At 53.5% G+C, this 15,497-nt stretch overlaps 5 protein-coding genes across 5 annotated transcripts; 2 read left to right on the forward strand and 3 right to left on the reverse strand.

The window, feature by feature from the left end:
* Positions 1-432: 432 nt before the first annotated feature.
* On the reverse strand, positions 433-1,374 carry PHYSODRAFT_397930 (hypothetical protein; the record flags this gene model as incomplete). Its single annotated transcript, XM_009525289.1, has 1 exon — positions 433-1,374. A coding segment is annotated over one exon (942 nt), but the record flags the coding sequence as incomplete, so codon positions are not given.
* A 904-nt stretch (positions 1,375-2,278) lies between these two features.
* On the reverse strand, positions 2,279-3,310 carry PHYSODRAFT_259564 (hypothetical protein; the record flags this gene model as incomplete). The annotated part of the gene is made up of 1 exon (XM_009525290.1): positions 2,279-3,310. The coding sequence occupies one exon, from the start codon at positions 3,308-3,310 to the stop codon at positions 2,279-2,281; it is 1,032 nt and encodes a 343-aa protein (XP_009523585.1).
* A 384-nt stretch (positions 3,311-3,694) lies between these two features.
* On the reverse strand, positions 3,695-4,621 carry PHYSODRAFT_491980 (hypothetical protein; the record flags this gene model as incomplete). Its single annotated transcript, XM_009525291.1, has 1 exon — positions 3,695-4,621. The coding sequence occupies one exon, from the start codon at positions 4,619-4,621 to the stop codon at positions 3,695-3,697; it is 927 nt and encodes a 308-aa protein (XP_009523586.1).
* A 6,120-nt stretch (positions 4,622-10,741) lies between these two features.
* Positions 10,742-11,886, forward strand: PHYSODRAFT_259441 (hypothetical protein; the record flags this gene model as incomplete). Its single annotated transcript, XM_009525292.1, has 2 exons — positions 10,742-10,774; positions 10,861-11,886. 2 exons carry the CDS (start codon positions 10,742-10,744, stop codon positions 11,884-11,886), a joined length of 1,059 nt encoding a protein of 352 aa, XP_009523587.1.
* Positions 11,887-12,306: 420 nt separating this feature from the next.
* PHYSODRAFT_354342 (hypothetical protein) lies at positions 12,307-13,027 on the forward strand. Its single transcript, XM_009525293.1, has one exon. The coding sequence runs from the start codon at positions 12,332-12,334 to the stop codon at positions 12,941-12,943; it is 612 nt and encodes a 203-aa protein (XP_009523588.1). The 5' UTR covers positions 12,307-12,331; the 3' UTR covers positions 12,944-13,027.
* Positions 13,028-15,497: the final 2,470 nt, after the last annotated feature.

The following is a 15,497-nucleotide window of genomic DNA, read 5'->3' on the forward strand; positions in this document are numbered from 1 at the left end:
TCGGTTGCCAGCAGTAGCACACTACGACGATGCCCGAGTACTGGCATACTTACTTAAGTACATGGATTGTTGATCTGCTCTATCATATCGTTGTGCAAGATACAAATTGGATCCACACGTTACCCTTTGCAGTTACAACAAAAAATCCTTGTTCGTACTCTGCTTTTGCAAGCACCGCCCTAGCCTCTAGGTCAGACTATCAAGCTGGATGACGTATTTGTCAGGCTAGCGTTAGTTGGTGATAGGGAGTCGTTCACCTCTCTCTCCCCACACATTACTCGCCACGAACACACCCAGGTGAACTCCCCACATCTTCTCTGGCCACGGCGCCTCAGACGGAATCACAAAATTATGCGGCACAGCCTTGTCACCAAAGCAGGACTCGTAAATATCCAGCAATGGTTCAACTAGCTTTTCCCATGCTTGACGCCTCAGCTCGAAGCGAAATCCCATCGTAATCAACCGGTCGACGTCACGCCCGATCTGCACGAAATAGGATCCACGGTATCTCATATTGTACACCACGCCCCCAAGCGCCATGTTCCAAGTATCCTTGGGCCAGGGTTCACAAGCAGGTACAACAAACGTCTGGAACATCCGACAAGTCTCGAACTCTGCGACGTACGTTTGGAGCGCTGGGATGATACGTTCGTTCCAAGTAGACGCATTGCGATCCCATGCGAACCCTATGGCGTTGAGTATCTCTTCGTCGCGAGCAGCGAACTCCGCGTAGCTCTTTTCACTTCTCATCTTATTTACGGTCCGGCCGAGTGGGAGATCCCATGTGGCTTCAGGCCACGGAGACTCACGTGGCACCTCGAATGTCCTCTCAACAATGCAATGGTGGTGAATCTCGCGGTACACCTTCAGCGCAGGAAGAATCTTCTCATTCCAATCACGCTCAGCAAGCGACGTCTCGAAGCAGAACTTCATCTCCTTCAGCTCTTCCTTCGACTGCTCCACTTGCCGGGCATACCCGTTGCAATTCCTGATACGCTGAACCGTGAAACCCAGAGACCAATTCCACGACCGTCGTGGCCACGCGTCGTCGCCATCCGGGACTACGAACGCTTTGCTAACATCCGTGTGGCCGTTCACTGTGTAGAAGTGGCGCAGAGCTGGCAGAACGATCTCGTCCCACTGGAATTGAGCAGCGCTGTACGTGAAGCTCAGCTCCTCCAACTCAGTCTGCATCCGAGGCGAAAGCTCTTGTCTCGCAGCTCGAGTGCGGAAGGTATTAACGGCATTCCCAAGTGCGTACCCCCACGCTACGCGCGGCCAGCGAGCGTCGCCTGATGGAACAATAAAAGACTGCGGCACCAACGTGTCCCTCTTCATCTCCTTGTATGCTCGCAGCGCGGCCAGCATCTTCTCCTCCGAGGCAGCAGTTCTATGATGCTGCTTCTCCGGTTGACTCGTAGCAGTCTCGAGCGTCGAGCTGAAACACCGAGCACTCAGCAAAGAGCTGGCTTTGCCTGCTTGGGCACCGCATAGCGAAGCGAGGGGCGACAGGCCACGGCGCCAGACACGGTGTGGCGCACGCAGCAGCATTGCAATTGCAAAGTGCGTGTCTGCCAAAACCACACAATTGGAGAGAACGCTCGATTTTTTCCACGACTAATCTTGGATCTTTTTTGAAAAAAAAAGTATATCCAATATTTTTAGATTTTTAAAATAAAAATCAAGCCATTAGATTTTCTGTCCTTGCATTCACTCGTTGCTGTAACATCTTGAACGGTCCATCGGCTATTGAAGACCGAGTGGATTCCGAGAAGAGAGCGGAAGCTCCCGTGAAGTCGTTATTTGGATTGGTTTGAGTTACCCGCACGTCGTGCGGCTTTTTGGTGTTTGCCATGTTGGCAGACCCTTCTTCGTTTGCGAGTATGCCACGCATGGGACACTGATCAGCTACTTACGAAATAATCCGGGTGAACTGCTCAAGCTACACGAGGCCGCTCAGGGAGTTCAGTATCTACGCGCCCGAGACGACGTCCGTGGAGACCTGAAAGGAACAATAATATTGTGATCGGGAATGGCGAAGGTGACGAACTTTGGTCTCAGTTCGGTCGCAAGTGGGGCGTGCAAGACGTCAGTATCAGGGGCATGGAACTGGGTGGTTCCAGAGTTACTCAATACCGATAAACGCCAGCCTTTTGCGTCAGATGGGTATGCGCATTGGGGAGACACTGCAGCTTCTATCGAGGTTGTGAAGATAGGCAAAGACTCGAGACGTTGTCCATGTACTACGCAAATGCCGAACAATCAAGTAAAAACGTTTTTACCAGTCTTGCAGCGGTTCACGCCCCTCAGACAACTCGTCCAGGATTTCAACCAGTCTCGAAACCAGAAACTGGAACGTCTCACCTGGTTGTTTGCCTGTCAGCATTGACAGTGGCGGGAGCGCTCGAAGCAACGTGGATTCCTCTTTAATCGATTTCTGGAAGCCCAATCCACGGAAGTTCACCGTCCTCGATACCCATTTGACGGTAACAAACTCAACTGTCAGGTCTCTGTCGGAGCAACCGACCAGGTTCACTTCCGTCTTGAACGGATCGCCAACCGGCTCGTCAAGCAGCACGAAATCTTTGATGGACCCCCACCAAGCCTTTCTGGGCTCGAACAGCTCGGCGATCACCTTGACGCGGAAACTCGTGTTGTTGTCCAGAGAAATATCGTGACTCAGGTGCACGTCCGATAGCGCCCGCACCTCTGCGAAAACCCACTTGTCATCTTCGCGAAAGTAGGTGAGCTTGGCGAATTGAGGTCCTCCTCTGGACTTAAGGCAGCAGCGCATGGTCAGCTTCAGCCTCGTAGGTTCGAGGTTTGCAGCATCCGCGCGGTTCAGCTCCTCAATGAGTGCATACACGGTCGGGGCGCCATCGTCGCACACATTCGACCAACTGGACTGGAGATCGCGAGGGTAGCGTACAGCGCGCAATCGGTCAAGTTGGTACGTCTGGTTGGGTTTCAACGTGCGGAGGCCATACAAGTTTCGCCCGAAGGCGGCCTCGATTGTCAATGAGCCTTCCACTGTGATTCCATTGAGAGCTCTCGCGGTCGAGTCCATGTAGCTGCTGCCGAAGCAATCCAGAAAAACCTCTTGGTTGTTAGCTGCTTGATCCCGCTGGCGTGGTTGATACGGAGTTGAAGGAATCCACTGGTGCTGCCATTGCTCTAGCAAGGTCTGCAGTTCCTCCCTGCATTCCACTACATCCGGTAGGCGATCCTCGCGCACTAACTCATACGGATACTTGGTAATATCAACGTCGCTCACAGGCCCGCAAACTTCCACGAACCTCCAGCGGTACATGCAGGCATCACGCGCCACTCGACTGCGGTTGGTCGCGCTGTATCCATATACTTTCGTTGCCCGCGGGGTCTTTCGACTAGATCTGGATCTCCGGCTCGCGGTCTTCCACGCATTATCGTCATCTTCGTCAGCAGCGGAGAGTATCGATGCATCCATCTTGCTCAACTGCCGACGCAGACGCTGTGGAGTTTTCATCATTTTTCGGGATGATCCAACGGCAGGGAGATCATCGAGCCAGGAATCCATCCTTCTCTTTCTCAGGAAAAATTGCGAATGGTGTGGACTTTGAGCTCACGAGTCGTGATTGATGGGAAAGAAAGCAGAGCAGCAGCACAATAAAAATTCTGTTAAACGTTCTGATTAACTGCTCAAGAATCAAAATGCTTAGAGACTGCTGTATCGGTGCTGTTCGTGCGGCAGGATATCGACGAGCTGCCTCTCAATGTACTCTCTAATAAGCGGCGAGAAGACGTCCAGCTGCATCTGCTCGTTGAACATGGCGTCGTGACCGAACTTGGAGTCCACCTCCACCAACTGCGCGTTGCGGCCGTACGACTGCAGGATGCTCACCAAGTTGCGTTGCTCCTGGATCGGGATCAGCAGGTCCTGCTTGATACCAACGATGAGGGCATCACACGAGATGCGACTCGTGCCCTCAGCCAGGCTCAGCGCGTTACGCCCCAAGTTGGTGAGATCAATAGCCTTGGACAGCAGCAGGTAGCAGTTTGGGTCGTACAGTCGCGCAAACTTGTTGGCCTGGTAGTCCATGTAGCTCTCGACCTCGAACGTCGCCGCCTTGAAGTCCGTTGGACCCGTAGGATTCCAGTCGAAACGCGTGTCGAACTCTTCGCGTGAGCGGTAGCACGTCATGCCCAGCTCACGCGCCACCTTCATGCCCTCAAGAGGGACACCGGGAGTGTAGTTGCCGTCCCTGTACATTGGGTCAGCAAGGATGGCACGCCGCTGCACCCGTCGAAAGGCGACTGATCCGGGTGTGGTTTGGTGCGTGCAGGCAAGTCCGATGAGGCGATCAAGACGGTCTGGGAACTGAGCCGCGAGCTCGAGAGCCTGGATGCCGCCCATACTGGAGCCGATGACGGCGTGGACGCTGTCGATGCCCAGGTCGTCCAATACTTTGGCATGGCAGCGAGCCATGTCGGCCGGGGTGATCTGCGGGAAGGACGCCTTGTATTTGTCGCCCGTCCGCGGGTTGATCGTGAGCGGGGATGTAGCTCCGAATGGACTGCCGAGCACGGACGGACAGATGACGCGGAAGTAGGACGAGTTGATAGCCTTGCCGGGCCCGACCATTTTCTCCCACCAGCCGGGGCGAGGGTCGTCACGGTTGGACGCGGCGTGGCTGGAGCTTGAGAAGGAGGGAAGCAGTAGAATAGTGCGGTCTCCAGGTAGCGAGGAATCGCCCCACTGCTCCCACTCAATAGCCACCTCGGGCAGCGAGCCGCCCAGTTCGAGCTGGAACTCTTCCGTGATAATAGACTGGTGTTTGTTGCGAGTCAGAGTTGAGTCGCTGCTTTTGGGGACTGCAACATAGGAACGCTGTCGCTGCTGGGCGGCGAAGTGAAGTGCGCTAAGGTGGGTAACCTGCGAGGCTCTGGGGAGCTGACGCAGCGCCGCCTGTGCTGCATGGCTGTGCATGCAATGCGGTTGTTAGGGGTCATTGAGAACCGAAGAAAAGAGATAGCACTTACCAAGTCAGCATGTTGCAGCTTCGCTCGCTTCCACTTCGCAGGTCGAAAAGTGATGCTGGTACAGTGAACTTTGTCAGTGCCGTTAGGTTGCTATTAGTGGCTTGGCGTCTGGGACTCCTTTGCAGTATGATAAGCCTTTTCTGGTGTTGCACGTTACATTTATTGCACGTCATTGCCGCTTGACCCCTACAACGATCGCTTCTCGGTGCAGCTGCAGCTCAACTCATTCTACCTCCTGGTCTTAACGAGAACAAGAGATACACTCTTTTCATAATTCGATGCCCCCGCGCGAAAAAAACACCCTTTATCATAGCCAACTCGCCTATTCAAGAAAGCATGCTTCGCAGAACTTGTCTAGTTTTCGATCCAAGGCATAACACCGCATCACAGTTTCAGCTAGCGAGATGAGGCTTCCCTTCTTATCCAATAACTTTGCCGTGGATACTTTAGCGTTGCCAGCTATCAAACGAATCAACTTGATTGGAGTTGATCTGAACGTACACCCGCTAAATTTTAGCCCACAACAGAGAATACAGCGACGCATACCATCGGCCAGAATCGCGTCGCTTCGCAGTTGGCACAGCAATTGCTGCGCTGCGGCAACCGTCTCGGGAATAGAAGTCCAACTCACCACTGGTACGTCATCCGACTCTCCTTCTACGTCGTGAGCGTTGCTACACCTTTTCAACTTCAAAACCGCAAATTCTAAGTTCAATTCTGCGAAAGGTAAGTTCAAAACTGCACGAGCAGAGACCAGGCTAGCTTCGTACTTTTATACACAGCTCATTGGTTGGCACGCAGCACAGCTAGCCAATAGGCAAATTGTACTCTATAATCGTATACGATGATAGATATCATACAGTTTGTAATATACATTTGTAGAGTATTGTTGTTATGATCTTACCTTTTGCTGTTTTGAACTTACAATTTGCAGTTTTGAAGTTGAAACGGTGTAGTTGCCAGGCTTGCCAACTCGTCGACAACCGTTGATCCTGATCCGAGTTTTAGGATCGAGCCTACACATCCGCTTGACCAAATCCCAATGTTTATTCTCGCAAATTTCAGGTCGTGATGGTAAAGTACCGCGTGTGGCATGATAAATTACCGCTGCTCTATCAGCGAGGCACCAGGGAAGGCAATGATGCGAGTTTTTGCCGGAGATCACGTCCCCCACTACTCGCAGCGCCTCCACGATGCACATACCAAACGCGTACACATCTAAAGCAAAGGTTGGGCGTTTGTCAGGATCCAATAAGCATTCCGGAGCCACCCAGTGACATGCCCGGCATTTCTTCGCTGCTTGCGACCGAGCTCAGACCAAAGTCTGTCACCTTCGCCTTCGTGTCACGGCCAATTACAATGTTGTTCCCTTTCAGATCCCCGTGGACAGCATCGCGCGCGTGAAGATACTGAACACCTAGCGCCGCCTCGTGCAGCTTGGACCAAAGCTTTTCGGGGTTCTTTCGCAAATAACAAACCAGGGTTCCGTTTGTAGCGTACTCGCAAACGAAAAACGGTCTCCCAACGTGACATGCACCGAAAAGGCGAACGACATGAGGGTGGCTAAACCCAAACCAAATGTCGACTTCACGGCGAAACATCGCCCGAGCTTCCGCTTTCTTAAAGCTGGTCAATGGCCCCTGACATTGACAAACTTGATAGCGTAGCCCAGTCATCGATATCACTGTCTGATCCAGACAAGGTTACTCGTTTTACCACAACATCCGAGTCTAACCACTTGGCTTGATATACACTTCCAAAGCCCCCTTCACCCAGACAGCCCCACTCGTCAACAATTAGCTCATACCAAGGAATAAACCACTCAGGTGTGAGTCGCTTCACATCTCCCGTGTTTAGCTTGCTAGCAACCTCCGCGTACGCTTTCTTCATCACAGCAAGCTGATGAGGTGCGTACTTGCCAAGAGGAGCCTCTATCTCGCCCTTTAACGTCTTCAGAAATGCAGCACGCTCTTCCACCGATTTCAGATCTTTTAACAGAAGAAAAGTGTCTGACACGCCCGACACGAAAAGCTCTACGATTTCACTGCGTTGTTGCTGCCATAGCGCCTCCCTCTTTTTTGCAATTTGTCCTGTTCCTTCCAATGATGTCATGAGCGATTTAATGCGCCACAGAAACGCATAAAAGCTCTTGGAAGTAGCCCGAGTTGACGACAGCCGCATGACTCGAACTTGTTCAGGCGACATTTTGATCATCTGACGGAACTCGGTAAGCAGCGCATAAAATCGCGCGAAAAGTGTTGGGTGGTGACTTGACTGTAGCAAACGTCCCCTTACTTTCTTGAGTTCATCGAATGCTCGGTAGTGGTGAGTACGGCCTGACTTCTGCATGTACGTTTGCAGCTTCGCCCACGCTGTACTCAGTTTGCCACTCTCATATTCATCGAAGGTTTGCAACTTCATGCCAATTACCTTTTGTTTATTTCCGTTCGCAGGTTCTCGCTCAGGCTCCGAAATCGCGAAATTCTCGTTAATTGCCAGCACCTCAAGCTTATAGATTAGAGACGACAGGCTAGGACGTTTGCGAGCGTCTTGTGAGCAGATGTGCCACACTAAATCGCGCGCAGCTCCGGTGGGGCACTCAGGGTCGTTATCGGAGGATGCATGCGTCTCCGGTGCCCACCTTATTTTGCATATCCTGTTCCCCACGTATTCCGATTTGTTGCTCCACGGCTTGCAGCTTCCAAAATGGTCATTCCCAAAGAATACACATCCGATGCATAAGTCGGCAGAGCCCCTAAGATAACTTCAGGAGCTTGCCAGTGCAGCGACCCGCACAAGCTTGATCTAACTTGTGTAGACTTCGCCACCGATCCACTTAATCCAAAGTTCGACAGCTTTGCCGTGCCATCACTGCTGATCAAAACATTGCTGCAACGAAGATCACCATGAACAATTTTCCGCTCGTGGAGGTAGCCAAGTCCCAATGCAGCTTCGTACAGGTATCTCCAAATGAGTGGTTTGCTTCCCGCTGAAGACGTGACATGTTCATGTAGTGAACCCCTGCTTGCGTACTCACATACGAAGAACTGCAGTTGCGGGACAGCCATGCACGCCCCGTACATCTTTAGTACGTTGGGGTGGCGGAGCCGCCTCCACAGATGCACTTCATCCGCGAATGGCAACTGGGACGCATCTGGAATAAAAATCTTCACCACCACATCAGCGTCAAGCCACTTCGCGCGGAAGTCGCCTCCTACGCTGCTGCTATGGCAGAAGACGGTTAAATCGACTTCAGACGGAGGGATCAAGTAGTGAGCCACACCACGGAGAGATTTCTGAATGCCATCAGCGGGTCCTGCTCCGTCGTTTGTGTATGGCGAAGCAGTGGGTCTCAAGAATGGCGTGAGTATCCGTTGCATTTCGTGGTTCCCAGAATCCACAGCGAAGCGAACAGCACTATTGCCGTAAGCGTTCTTGGCATTTACGTCGGCGCCACATTGCTCAGCAAGATACCGCACAACTCGGATATGGCCGTATCGGCAGGCCACCAACAGTGCAGTATCCCCTTCCTTGTTTGTCGAATTAACATTAGCGCCAAATCTCTCAGCGAGATACCAAACAATGTTGAATTTGCCCGATCTAGCGGCCCACATAAGTGCTGTGTCTTCAAGCTTCGCGTTGGAGTTCACGTCGGTGCCACAGTGTTCAGCAAGGTAGCGGACCAAATCCAAATGGCCAATGCCAGCGGCCCTCCTCAGCGCTTCCTCCTTATCGACTGTGTCAACTTGCTGGACCAACTCTTGGATCCTGGAAAGATCACCAGCCCATGCTGCTTCAGCGAACTCCATTTCTAGCTGGTGGCCAAAGTACTCGCTCCTCCGAAAGGTGTTCCCCATCCTCGATCGCACGTAAAGTCAAAATCGACTCTGCTGCGCCGGCCCGGCCAGTGGAAGCCCCCGCGGTACACCCAGCCGTACCCAGCGACGAGTGATTCGGGCCAGTAGTTTCTACTCAAGTAACCGGGTTTTCCGCCGTTTGCCCTGGGGCGCATCACAGCATTCTTATGACAAACTCCATGCATCATGCAACGCCATCACCGTGTTGGCAGGACATTTTCCCCCAAAAAATCCCTTGTCACCCGTAGAGGCTTCCCCTTCTCGATAGCCTGAAGGAGTGATTGAGGCGTTTGGACTGCTCCCTCGCAGAGCTACGTGCAATGTTCTTCACCAGTTTTTTTTTGCTGCACTACTTCAGCGGCAGGCTGCTCATCCATAAAGCCAAGCCTCGCTCTACAGTACCTGCGCCGCACGAGCTGCGCGCCGGCCCGGCGGGAGCCGGATAGCCTTGGTTGGCTGTGTTTGCATTGCGGAATTACGGGTCGTTGAGAACCGGGCTAAACAGAAGAAGAGCTCGATCGAGAGCACTTACTGAACCAGCATGTTGAACCCTTAAAACCGAGAAATCCAAGTCATTTACAAGTCATTTACGAGTCATTTACAAGTCACAAGTCATCTTACAAGTCATTTATCGGCAACCCGGAGCATTGCTCCGGGAGGGTACACAGGTCGGCGAATAGTTTCATGGACGATAATAACGGATAACAATGGGGTAAATCCCAAAGTTGTGTTGTTTTTAATCCTTTTAAGGATTTTAAAAGAGCACTACCACCGAACTCTCTAGTAGATTCTAACGTGGGCATCTACTGCGCCTGCTTCGTAGCCGCAGCATCTGCCCGGGAATAACACCCTCGTCAGCGTCCAATGGCTGCGTTGACGCCAGCAACGAGAGAGCTATTTCATTCAGTTTGCAGGTAAGGTATACTGTGCTCATTTAGTACTATGTTGTGTGCTAACGATCAGACGAGAGAGCTAGCGGAACGAAGGAGAGATGCATGGTGCGCTGATCTTGACCTTTTAACTTGAGGGTGAATTGCGGAATGAGAAATACGTTAATGTGCCAAGTCCTAGGAAGTGGGCGCTTCAACGCAGGTAAAGAAAGCCTAATTCAAACGAACGATGCTCGTGTCACTGTCGAGTTGAGCTGGTTGGTTTGGCGAGAGACACGAGGTTGGGCATCTTCGGCTAAGTGATTGAGTATTGAGCAAATTGACATGTAAAAAATGCAGCCTGCAGCTAGACAAGTCATATTGGTCATCTTCAGCTAAGCTTGGTCGATTATGGCGCAAATTGATACGCCTTCAGCGAGGCCATGACGCTCTCATAGTGTACTGGAGCGTCCGTAAGCGATTCCGGCAGATATTAGCTGAAACATTACAATTAAGAAAGAGAGACCCGGTTTGGTACCCGGTTTTGGAAAGTTACAAGTTTTTTTGCTGGGGCCAAGCACAGGTCTTCGACCTGTGAACATGAACTCCCAACCGTTCATTTTTTAAAAAAGTTTTTAAAAAAACTTGCAACTGACCATTGAACCCATTTGACTTCCAGCCATCCATTTGACTCGGTAGAGTAGTAGAATTAGCGTTTTGGTGAGTCGCGGTGGCTCCGATGGTCTTCGACGCCAAGACCGCGACGAAGCTCAGCGTCCACTTACTTCAACTCGGCGGGGCAAGGTGAAAGGGAGGCGGCCAATGTTGTGCTATGCTCTGCCTCTGCTAGTTCTCGTCGGCGTTATCTCTTTCGCGGTCAGATCCTTCTCCGTACGGCCAAGACCAGCCACCATCACGAAGTTAACCTGGCCAAAGAGTACGGCATTCAAGGTGGTGGATACCAACAGCACGCTGACGCGAGACAAAGGCGTCATCATGTGCATGCACAATGCGGGGGTCCCCATGGGACTCTCGCTCGTCAAAGAGCTGCGCTGTCTGGGGAATCAAGAGCGCATCCAGGTCTACCCTGCTCGCCGGAGGAAATGTCAAACCAGTCGGCCACGATGCTGCTCCAGGCGGACGAGAACCTGGAGATCGTGGATGTGTGCTCGGACCTGGTGAAGCGCGGCATCCTCACCGAGGACAAGGCGCAGCAGTTCCGCAGCTGGTGGGTCAAACCCCTCGCCTTGTATCACACGAACATCAAGGAGGTGCTGCTGATGGACATCGCCGACATCTTCACGCTTGACCCGGCGGTGGTTCGAACCACTCCAGGCTATCAACGCACGGGGACGACCTTCTTCTACGACCGAGTGATTACCAGCAAAGAATTCTTCAACCAGGACTTGAATGGGGCACAATATCTCCGACAACTGCTGAACGACTTCGATTACACTCAGTTCGGCCTACCGCCTGGGGCCTCTCTGTCGGCGCATCTCGACCCAAAGACATCTTTTGCGTGGAACGGCCAGACATGCCACGAACAGGACTCGTCCCTCGTAGCAGTCGACAAATCCCGCGCTGGACAAGCGATCAACGTGCTGTTCTTCCTCTTAACGGAGGAGCGCTTCATTCGCGAGTTTTCCTATGGCGACAAGGAGAGTTTCTGGCTGGCGGTTGAACTGGCCAAGCAGGAGTACTTCTTCTCGCCGTGGGGGGTCGGGGACATTTCGTCCTCGTCGAATGAAGACGTGGCCAAACATAGCGATACTATGTGCGGCAGTATCGCTCAGTACATGCCGCTTGAGAACGAATCACCCGAGTTCTTGTACGTGAACGGCAAAGCGCTCCTGGACCCACTCCCCGGCCCACTTGAGAACCTCGGCAAGGCCTCGCACAATGTGTTGTTCAACATGAACCCAACGCATCTCACACCTCGTCAGAAACGCAGGTTGAATGGCCACACCCGCACCAGCTACAGAGGAGGATTCCCCATGGAATGCCTTGTTGGTTTTGGCGCCGATCCGCTCCCGGAGAAATTCTTCCCTCAACTGCTGCAACGTCGGTTTTTCTACTTCGGCATTCGGATGGGTGTGCTCTCAGCGCTGGACCATTGCTTCCCCGTCGATGGAATGAAGTAAGCCTAGCATCAGCCGCGTTCCTGTTCGCCCTACGGTTGTTGCAAACGAGATTGTAATGAATGTAGTTTCTCGACCCCCCAAGTACGTTGCAATGACCTTCAACGTAGCCCCGAGCTCGTCGTACAACGCGCGACAAGCTCAGCAGGAGCCGCGCACTGTGGAAGGATGTTTATTACGCTCGCATTGATCAGCACGGCTGCCTTCAACGACTCAATCATATCGGCAAACAGCTACCGCAGTGGTCCACCGATGCAAGTGCCCAACCATGGTTGTCAAAGAGTGCGCACAAGAGTGATGATCACTGCAACCCTATGCATGATGTGGTGCACATCAATAACCTTGTTAAACCGCATCGTATTCCGTATCCTAGGTCGTCAATTATGCTCCACAGATCGCAAAAAGGCTCACTTATCGGATCTCCCCACCCGTACATACCAGTGCCGCCATGTTGATGAAGATGCTGTCGAGGCCGGCGCTGAGCGTGGCGCGCAAGCAGCTGTCTCCCGCGTCCGTGGCGCTGTTCAGCTCCGCGCGCGAGCAGAACCCGAGCGTGTTCTTCGACATCTCGATCGGCGGGCAGCCCAGCGGCCGCCTCGTGTTCGAGCTGCGCGCCGACGTGGTGCCCAAGACGGCCGAGAACTTCCGCCAGCTGTGCACGGGTGAGGCGGGCGTGGGACAGTCGGGCAAGCCGCTGCACTACAAGGGCAGCAAGTTCCACCGCATCATCCCCAACTTCATGTGCCAGGGCGGCGACTTCACGCGCGGCAACGGCACGGGCGGCGAGTCCATCTACGGCGAGAAGTTCGCGGACGAGAAGTTCGCGCTCAAGCACGAGGGCGTGGGCGTGCTGTCCATGGCCAACGCGGGCCCCAACACCAACGGCTCGCAGTTCTTCCTCACCACGGTGGACTGCCCCTGGCTGGACCAGGCGCACGTCGTGTTCGGCCAGGTCACGGAGGGCCACGACGTGCTCGAGGCCATGGAGGCGATGGGCAGCCAGTCGGGCGCCACGCGCGCCCCGGTGGTCATCGAGGACTGCGGCGAGCTCAAGGACTAAGCGCGCGCTCGTTCTTTGCAGCGAGAGTGAGTCACCCGAGGTCGACTAACATGGCTGGCTAAAAGTGAAAATTGACTCCAGGTTTGCTGCTCTTTTGATGCCTGTTGAGGTGGTGGTATGTTGTCTAGTGGAGGGTGAGAGTGGCTACTGCTAGTTGAGTTGGGGATGAGAGCAGGAGGAGAAGGGAGGTGCTGCTGCTGTTGAGGACTGACGTGGAGCTGGGGGGTAGTTGCAGAGCTTGGGCTGCTCGCGAGTTGATGGGGACTAGTTGCCGGTTGGAGAGGTGGAGCACTGCCATGCGGCCGTTTGCTTCGCTCAGCAGCACAACTCCCGCGGCTTCAGGTGCGTCTGGAGAGAGAGCTGCGTGGATGCAGCGAAGCAGGACGGGCTGGTCGAGGTGGAGATTGCTGGGGTCGAAGACCAGCCGCTGGATAACTTGGCGCTGCGTACAGTTGCGGAGTTCGAGACTCCACGCACAGGGTCCATCGACTGAGGTTTGCTCATGTTGTCGCTGGATGGAAGAGTACAACACGCGTACACTTTCGGGCGTAGAATCTGCCGTGAACACTGCTGCTGCGTGCTCCAGCTCGGGGCGAATGCGAACCCTCCACTCGTCGGTCGGTGCTATCTCGTCTTCTGCCAGGACGCTCATTGCAGGCTCAGCGAACACTTTGACCACGCATCTACCATCTCGATATCTGGCAGGGCCAGTGTATTTCGCCACAATGAGGAAAGGATGGATGTTGAGGTCTCCAGAAGTCATGACCTCGATAGCCCCAACTTCCACAAGGACTTCCTCGCTCTTCGCAAGACCGGGTAATCGCCTCCGTCGCCTGTAGCTTGAAGGTAGTAAGGTGAGTTCCCGGTACACCACTTCTCGGCCCTCTCGACGACCACCTGTCGCCCGAACTCGAGGCTTCGCTGTGGGTCTTGAATTTCCTTGACCCGTTCTCCTACCGGGGCGAGCATTCGCTCGCTTTAACGGCGACGGGCGTATGTTCATGCCTTGAGCGCTCTGAGCTTGTTCGTTTACCTCCAGCGCGTTGGAAATGTCCACTAGCAAGACGCAGTTGTCTCTCGTCACGATGAGTGCAGCGGAAGCTCCGACAAATACAATTCGCTCAAAAGCGCCCCCGTCGTACTGCGCAGACTTTGAGATTGAAGGTGTGAGCTCGAACCTCGACAGCAACCGCATCTCGCACAGATCAAACACTCTGAGTGACCCATCGCTGTATCCCGCCATGACCATGGACTGGGGAACGCCATCGAGGGTCGTAGAGAACGGGTTCACTGCAAAGCATGTGCAGGCTGAGGAATCAACCTGGAAGCTCGCGACTTCTTTTGAGAGTTTAGGCAGCCAGACGTGAATCGAGTTGTCGTTTGGCGCCGTGGAGAGGAGAACGGACCCACCAAGCGCCCATGAGGCATTGGACACTGCGAAGGGGATATCGCCAGCGGAAGCTGTCTCTCGCAACACTTTCGTTGTCGGTGGTGCATCGAAATGGACCAGCACAACTGTACCATCTTCTGCCGCCGCGATACCAACGTCACGAGCTGGATCGACCGAGAGACTACGCAGCAAGCCACTACCAGGCAGCCCCACCTTGCTCAGGAGCGACACGCCTGCTCGAGCAACGCGCTGCCAGTCCACCTGCACTCGCGCTGAGTGTTTCGTTGACACCATCGGCAGTCCGTGCACGTACAATACATTCTCGGACCTTGAGCCTGTGATCAGTAGCGATTTCCCAGCGGTGGTCACCCACTCCATGAAATCGACTGCTTTCCGAGTTGAAGCCGTCAGCTTGACCTTATTCTCGGGTTGATTGCTACCACCTCTCGATTTCGATGGCAATAGCAAGAGCTGCGTAGTCGCGATGAACGAAATGCTGTGGAGATCGTAGAAGTAGCAGTACCGGTCGTTGTCGATGCCTACGAGATAGCGCAGTCGGTCACGCGAGCCGTTTCTGTTGTAGAGACGGATCAGCTGGACTTGCGTTGGGAACACTCCGATCAATGGTTCAAGTTCAGCGTCCGAAGTTGTATCACAACTGGTCGTCATTGCATCTGGGTAAACAGTAAGTGTGCTGATGCCGCTGCGCTCACTGGACAGCAGTAGAAACTCAGTGTCCGATGTAGCAAGAATTTGGCACATTCTTGTCGGCTGCAACTCTTTCGATGCTGTGCTCATCCAGATGACCTCCTTCTTGATCGTACTCGCAACTACAACCACGTGTTCCTCCTGCAAAAGATCTGGTTTCTTAACATCACAAGCCATGCAAAGAAGTTCTTCAACTTGCCGCTGTCGAGATTTCTCCCCAAACGCCAAAGCAGTGACAGCGCACGTGCCCAGCGGGAGATTGATCGAAATGTGGTCGTCATTCGTCTTCCATGTTGTGTCCTCGCCAGTGAGAGCAAGCGGTCTCACCGCAACAGCATCGAATCGGGAGGAGACTGTTGCGACGTATTCCCCACTGGGCGACAACTGTACCAGAACAATTTCATCAGGAGGCTTCAATGGTGAGGAATCATTCGAGCTGTGATCATCGCAAAATGC

Source organism: Phytophthora sojae, assembly GCF_000149755.1.
Source record: "Phytophthora sojae unplaced genomic scaffold PHYSOscaffold_3, whole genome shotgun sequence".
Lineage (NCBI taxonomy): Eukaryota > Oomycota > Peronosporomycetes > Peronosporales > Peronosporaceae > Phytophthora > Phytophthora sojae.

Excerpts from the sequence above, each read along its gene's own strand:
- PHYSODRAFT_354342 (XM_009525293.1), top strand. The coding sequence starts at position 12,332 with ATGTTGATGAAGATGCTGTCGAGGCCGGCGCTGAGCGTGGCGCGCAAG.